This window comes from Gopherus evgoodei, chromosome 14, assembly GCF_007399415.2.
Source record: "Gopherus evgoodei ecotype Sinaloan lineage chromosome 14, rGopEvg1_v1.p, whole genome shotgun sequence".
NCBI classification, from domain to species: domain Eukaryota; kingdom Metazoa; phylum Chordata; order Testudines; family Testudinidae; genus Gopherus; species Gopherus evgoodei.
This window is the reverse complement of record NC_044335.1, coordinates 20694551-20702077: the sequence shown is the minus strand read 5'-3', so window position 1 is coordinate 20702077 and position 7527 is coordinate 20694551. Positions and strand designations below refer to the sequence as shown.

The following is a 7527-nucleotide window of genomic DNA, read 5'->3' as shown; positions in this document are numbered from 1 at the left end:
CATAAGAAAAGAACCACTATTCATTTGTCAGATTAGTTTATAATCCTCTCTACACTGACTGATCCCCACCCTTCCAGAACTGTTGAGCTTACAGTCAGATGCAGAGCTGTGGCTTTTGTGATGAGAGATTAAATATTGTTGAAATTTCCAGGGACTAATTTACAGGTGCACATAGTGCTCTCAGCATCTCCAATGCAAGCACCATTAACAAGTCAGATAGGAACCTTATACTAGTACCCAAGGCAGGATCTTTTGTGCATTAACAATCAACAGAAGAAATCACTGCAATAGATGTTCATATACTGTGTTTTCAACCACTACCATACTCAATGACTCTCTGCAAATTAAATAAGGATATTTATAGGTCCATTTCTTCCTCACCTCCCCCACACATGAAAATGTACAGGCATGCGCCTAACAGAATGGACATCAAGCAAACAGAACCAGTGTCCTCTACTACAAAGTGAGTACTCTAGCAGAGTTTTTTTCATTTTCTTAGTGAGAGGAATTATTAAATATTTGAACCACTTAATTTCATAAGAGTCAACAAGTCACAGAGTCCAAATTCTGGACATTACTATAATGAGGTGGTGATTCTACTACCACAATTTTCTGTTGCCACAAGTGTGACAAAGATAAAAGACCACAAGGAATTGATAAAAATTTTTTATTATTCACTTTTGAATTCTTTTACACTCTCACTGATTATTTTGTGTAAGTGAAACTAGAACTGTTTAAAGAACATACACAAATCTAGTACATCAATAACCAGGTATTTCTTTTTGCTACACTATTCTCACAACCACGGTGTGCTAGCAATATAACCATCACAGAAGCAAACTTTAGGCAGAATACTGGTCAGTAAAAACAAAGCGAAAGAGCTACCAGATATACAGACAGGCTCGGTTCCACATTCATCACTACTGCATTTATCAGGCGCCAAGTATTAACTGCACTATTTGTTCAGCTAGTAGAAGGGAGTTTTAAAATCAGTGCATGAAATTCTCTCTCCAGCAGACAAATGGACAAACAGATGGATTCTACAGCTAGGTGAAATGGTAGAGGGATGATACTGCGAGACTGACAGATGACTATTCCTAATCTTTTCCACTGCATTATTCATGCAACTCTTATTAGGTCTTATTTGACTGGACCTGTTTGGGAACATAACTAAATGAGGGTATTTGGAGTTCTAATATCACAAGTTCCTAACAAGCATTACAAATGTGTAAGGTCTGCATTCCAGTAAGAAATAATGGGAATCCTGAAAATTTAGGTAATACCAGGATCTGTCTTAAAGTGGCAGACATTAAGAGCTGAAGGCTATAGCACACTGACAATTCTCAAAACATCTGAGTAAGAGACCTGTCCACTAGCACACATCTCTCTCCATCACCCTGATATCACTTATCATCCACAAATAATGAACATATGTAGGAGTCCAGAAATGTTTTAATGAAGTTTAAAACCAGGTGAGAGGGTGAGGATGAATATCAACTCAATGAGAAGAAGATTTCACAAGTGAATTCAAAGATGGACAGAGTGAAATATTAGAAATTTTTCCAGGTCGAGTTCGGAGTGGGAATACCCAAAGAGATTTTAATTCTCCTAGTGAAATGCAATCTTTGTATTATTTTACATTTAACAGTATTGTCCAACAACTAGTAAGGCCATTCATTAGTCTTTTCCTGCTGCAAGCTGATAGTAGTGCACTAAGAAATCTGACTACTAAAGGAACAGTCCAAGTTGTAACTAAGTAATTTATGCAGTGGGAAGGGGTTTTAGTCAATCATGTTGTATGAGCACTGGACGATTTTTCAAAGTCAAACCCCAATTACTTACCAATGTAGTTTGGAAATCAGGCTGCTATACTCCCAAAAACTGAACCTTCAGAAAGGTAAGATTACTTAGAGTGAGCTTTTGACTGAAAGCAGTGCACCACACTTGATTAAAAATGTCTATAAATGTGCCTGTTAAAGTACTTAACTGAAGTGTGTTACTGAACTGGAATGCCATACAATGGATTGTTTTCCTTCCATGCCCAGTGTCACAATATAATTTTTATAACTTTCTGTACAACTTTACAACAGAATTGTACTTCGACTATTTTGGTGCCAGATTAAGCTTTCCAGAGTTACATATTAATGTCTAGTTTCTACCAGCAAGAGTTTTGTAAAGTCAACTGCAATCACAAAACCCATAATCACAGTGCTGGAGTTAAAAAATATAACACGGTAATCATAACTGCAAATATTCATAATAAAGTTCAGAATGCAGTTGTAGAACCAATCTCCGTTTTAAGTACACAAAAACACAACCAATTGTTTTACCCCACAGACAGTTTTTGCTACGTTGAGGTTGTGAAAGTCGATGTACTATTCTTTTTGTTTGTCGCACAAAGGGATATATGTGTAGGATACAGAGTGACATTGAACATATAGTGAAGCGTGACAGCCATTAGTTTTCTCCCTCCCCAGCATCCCCTTCATCTCCCTGGTTTTCCGATGTCCATAGCTGTAAGAAAATACAAACACATGTTTATGCTGAAAGCATGCAGTTAATTACATTTGTCAGGAAGGGGAGATGGATAATTAGTTGTAGGTTGTGCAATTTTCTTAATGGAAGAATATTAAATGGTTGAATTTAGTGGCAAGATAAAGAATAATGAAACTAAAAACAGAAGGCTAATTCTGTTAGGAACAGAAAGCAATGACGCTTACAGGCAGTATGCAGGCAGTGGAAAGTTAGCTTTTGGGAAACTGGTCAACAAAAGTGCACCTTTCAATGACAATTGATTGCAGATAGGCTACTGACTTGTGCTAGTACAAGCAAATGCCATTTTATTTAACATAAAAAGGCAGCGTCTCTCAGACAGGTCCAATTACAGCCTAACATTTACAACGGTGACAAGTGTAGCACTTTGTCCCAGTGATACTTACAGTAGGTTGTCCCTAAGTAGCTGCATGATTAGAGTGCTGTCTTTGTAAGACTCTTCATTCAGTGTGTCCAGCTCAGCTATCGCTTCATCAAAAGCCTGAAACAGGCAAAACAGTTCAACAGAACAAAGACACTAGATTTTCAAAATTCCGTGCTCATCTGAATTCAGTTGCATCGACAATTTTTTTCTTAAATTTTTCTATTATATTTAAAATTCAGTGATTCACCCCAAAAAAAACAAAAACCAAAAAATCCAACAACTAACTAGGAGTATTTTTCCTTTCCCAAAAGTAAGAAGTACCAGCCATGCTCAACTGCAACAAAGTGAAGACAAGGCCACTGGCCGACTGGAAGAATTCTATTTTGTTACATGAGTTTTAAGATTAATTCTTGGACCAGCCCTACTTCCCAGGCCAGCACTGAATACTCAAGAAGTGAGTGTGCTCACTCCCACAGAATGGACTGCTTCACATAGCTCAAAAGCAATCCAGCCGCCCAATTAAAAAGCAGCATTGTCAGAAAAGTTCTTTAGAGCATCCTCACTAAGGGTACGTCCAGACTACCTGCCATATCAGTGGGTAGCGATCAATTTATCGGGGACGATCCCCAAACGCACTCCCCGTCGACTCCGGAACTCCACCAGAGCGAGTGGCGGTAGCAGAGTCAACGGGGAGCCGCGGGCCGTTGATCCCCGCGCCCTAAGGACAAGAGGTAAGTCGGAATAAGATACGTTGACTTCAGCTACGGTATTCCTGTAGCTGAAGTTGGGTATCTTACATCGACATCCCCCCCTAGTGTAGACCAGGCAAAAAATGGAGGGCTCAAAGGTTTGATTTAGAGGCAGTGGGCATGTAGAGATAAAGCTGAAAAACTGGAGGTATCTTCAGGGTTATATCTGCTGCATATAGAAAGGCAACTAAAGAAATAGGAAACAGTGCGACAGTGGACGAAAATGTACTTTCCACTAAAGACAATACAGTAACTCCTCGCTTAACATTGTAGTTATGTTCCTGAAATGCAACTTCGAGCGAAATGATGTTAAGCGACTCCAATTTCCCCATAAGAATTAATGTAAATCGGGGGTTTAGGTTCCAGGAAAAAATTTTCACCAGACAAAGAACTATATTTTTATATACGTATACACACACCACAGAGAGACAGCTGAACTGCCAGCAACTGATAGCCTGCTGGAAGGCTGCCACACAGGGAAATTAGGGGAAGGGGGAGCTGATAGGGGGGCTGCCAGTCCATACCCGGTTCCAAGCCCCCACCATCTAGCTCAACGGGCTGTTCTTCCTGCAAGCAGTGGACAAAGCAGGCAGCTGCCAAACAACTTATAAGGGAGCATTGCGCAACTTTAAATGAGCATGCTCTCTAATTGATCAGCAACATAACATTAACCGGGATGACTTTATGTGAGGAGTTACTGTACGACCGTAGTTGTCACCCAGTTGTTTTATAAAATCTTCCATCAAAGTCCATGCAGCATGTTTGGTAGCTGCCATGAATAAGGCCCCTTTTTCTATTTAAAATATATTTCTATCCAAACATAGCCACATTTCTAAAGCAGATTGATTTACAGCCCAATAACTTAAAAGCAGACTAACAGTAGTAAGTGCATTGCAAGGAAAAATCTTTCTTGCTACAAAATATTAGGACCCTAAACAAAGTGCACTGTACATATATGCTAAGTAACTCTGAATGCCATCATTATCCAAGCTGTTACTTGACAGTTTTCAGTTGAAAGCAAGTAGAGGTGAACTAATAAAAATACCACATGGAGCTATTCACCTCTCAGAAAGAGATTTGGTCTAATTTTAAGGAAGGGTAAAGAGAAAAAACTAACTCACTTGTGATCTATTTGGGCACAATTAAACTATCAGTGGATAGCTCAGTGGTTGAGCATTGGCCTGCTAAACCCAGGGTTAGGAGTCCTTGAGGGGGCCACTTAGGGATCTGGGGCAAAATCAGTAGTTGGTCCTGCTAGTGAAGGCAGTGGGCTGGACTCGATGACTTTTCATGGTCCCTTCCAGTTCTATATATTATATAATCAAATAGTTGGCCACGCCAATCAAAGCAAAATGGTTCTGGCCTCTGAAGAGAGATTCGATGTTACAGTCATGAATGGAGAGCACTGGTGACGTCACACTGGAGAAATGCTACATCAAATTTTTGAAATATGCTCAACTAAAGACAATATTAGTTTCAGTTCAGGAGCTCTAGATGAATGCAAACATTTTTCAATTTCCAAAACAAATACTTTCTGGGAGAATCCTGTGAAAGTGTGAAGACGGCAGCCTGTCTTATTCCTCACAGGGTACTTTTCAATAGTCAAATGACTATTATGCTTTTGCTCGCTTATGTGAAAATATATTAGATACAGATCTCTTGTGAAAGGAGGCCAGCACCTCTGAGGCAGGCATCCTCCCACTGACAGAGTACTCTTGAAGGAGAGTATAGTTGCTTTCAGAAGAACAGATCACTCAAACCTACCTCAGAGACACTACTGTACACCTTAATAGTTTTCGCCTTCAATAGTTTCCTCCCCCTCCCCCAGACAAAAATATTGATAAGTCTGCTTACCGTCTTTGCCAGACTACAGGCTTTTTCTGGGGAATTTAATATCTCATAATAAAAGACAGAGAAATTGAGAGCCAGACCAAGCCGAATGGGGTGCGTATGTTGCATCTCTTTCTTGCTAATTTCAAATGCCCCTGTAAGCCTGCTGAGAGTTTGATACTGTTGCTGCAAAAGCAATTTCAGAAAGATTAACGCATGGTAAGTCACTGCATCTTATTTGATCATTGTGTATTTAAGGCAAGGATTATTTACCACCACCTTAGTCTGGGCAATTTAGAAACTTTGGACATCAGGTAACAATTCCAATTAGAAGGTTAATAAATATCCACATGTAAAATACAAGCACAGAGGGATTTCCTTCAATAATTTTAATGGTAAAACGCTAATGATAAAACTAAGCTATTAATGTAGGAGTGCTCATAAGATTTAAAATGCAACAATTCATACCAAGATTAAAAAAAACCATCAGACATAGTTGTGGTTAGTACTGTTGAACTCAAACGGCATTGTGTTAAAAGCGAGACGCTAACAGAGGAACAGGAAATAGTTCTGGAAGGTAAACGCTGAAGAAAACTAATGAGCCATTCCCTAATGCTTCTGAGAAGGAAGTGTCCAAGAGGCAACCTCTTGTCCTGAACTCCGTGGGTTAAAAATTGGGAGCACAGAGGAACTATGAGTGCCCCTTCCCCAGGCTGATGGGTAGCACAACAAGCTCTAGAGGGACTAAGTCAGGGGTGGCCAAACTACGGCCCATCAGAGCTTTAGATCCAGCCTGTGGGATTGCCAGCCCGGTGGCACAGTGAGGCTAAGGCATGCTCCCTGCTTCCCCTGGCCACCACCAACGGCTCCCGGAAGCTCTGCCTGCTGCCCTCACTTGTAGGCACCGCCCCCTTCGCAGCTCCATTGGCCAGGAACAGGGAACTACAGCCAATGGGAGCTTCGGGGGAGGTACTCGCAGGCGAGGGCAGCACGCAGAGCCCTCTGCCTCACCTCCCCCAGGGGCTGCAGGGACATGGTGCTGGCCGCTTCTGGGAGAGGCATGGGGCTGGGGCAGGCAGGCAGGCAGCCTACCTTAGCCACTGCCATGCCGGAACCGCTCAAGGTAAGCGGTGCCAGGCCGGAGCCTGCACTTCTCCCGGACCCAGCACCCCTCCCGCACTCTGCACCCCCACCCCCTGCACCTCCTCGTACACTCCCTCCTGCACCCCAACACCCTGCCCTGAGCCCCCTCCTGCACACCGCACTCCTTCCCACACTCCCTCCCGCACCCCAACCCCTGCCCCAGCCCTACATTCATGGCCCTGCATCCAATTTCCCCACCCAGATGTAGCCCTCAGGCCAAAAAGTTTGCTCACCCCTGGTCTAAGCCCTATGATCCTGCTCCATGAACTGCACTGACTTCCCACTGGCTTCCAGGCAGAGTTCAAGGTGTTAGTTGTAACCTAGAGAACTCTAATTGGTTTAGGACCTGGTTACTTGAGAGTCCACCTATCAAAATGTGATACCAAACTTGCAACCAGTGAAGTTACTTCAGCTAGATCCCCGATATAATTAGGAGGGTCCTACTGGCAGGGCATTTTCCATGAGGAAATAATGCATTTCTTCTCTCAGGCTACCAGATCCTGGATTTGCTGAACTTTCAGACAGGTAGCAAAGCCTTTTCAGGGACTGGAGGTATTTTGGGGCAGAGTAGGCTAAGGGATGGCAGTGTGTTTGGCTTGATATTAATTACAGAGGCTCATGTATAATGAGGTTTTTTGGGGGAAGCGGGACAGTTTGGTCAGAGCATTGACGCTGGCAGACCATGTGCCAGCTCATGCCGAAGCCCCAGGCCTATTCACTTGTGTATTAGTATAGATCTAAGTGATTGTTAAATGTATAAGAGTTTATTTGATGTTTAAACTTCATGAAAACTAACTGGATGTTACTTGCATTGTTTTCACTTATCCGTATCCTGTTATAACATAGTAGCAAACATTCACATTGTGTATACTCTTGTAACTAAATAAC

At 42.0% G+C, this 7527-nt stretch overlaps 1 protein-coding gene across 1 annotated transcript in view; it reads right to left on the bottom strand.

The window, feature by feature from the left end:
• Positions 1–650: 650 nt before the first annotated feature.
• YWHAB (tyrosine 3-monooxygenase/tryptophan 5-monooxygenase activation protein beta) overlaps positions 651–7527 on the bottom strand; it is a 20292-nt gene continuing 13415 nt past the window's right edge. Inside the window, 4 exon segments of the mRNA XM_030532974.1 lie at positions 651–2514; positions 2940–3034; positions 5521–5650; positions 5652–5682. Coding sequence (XP_030388834.1) covers positions 2376–2514; positions 2940–3034; positions 5521–5650; positions 5652–5682 — 395 coding nt within the window. The 3' untranslated portion in view covers positions 651–2375.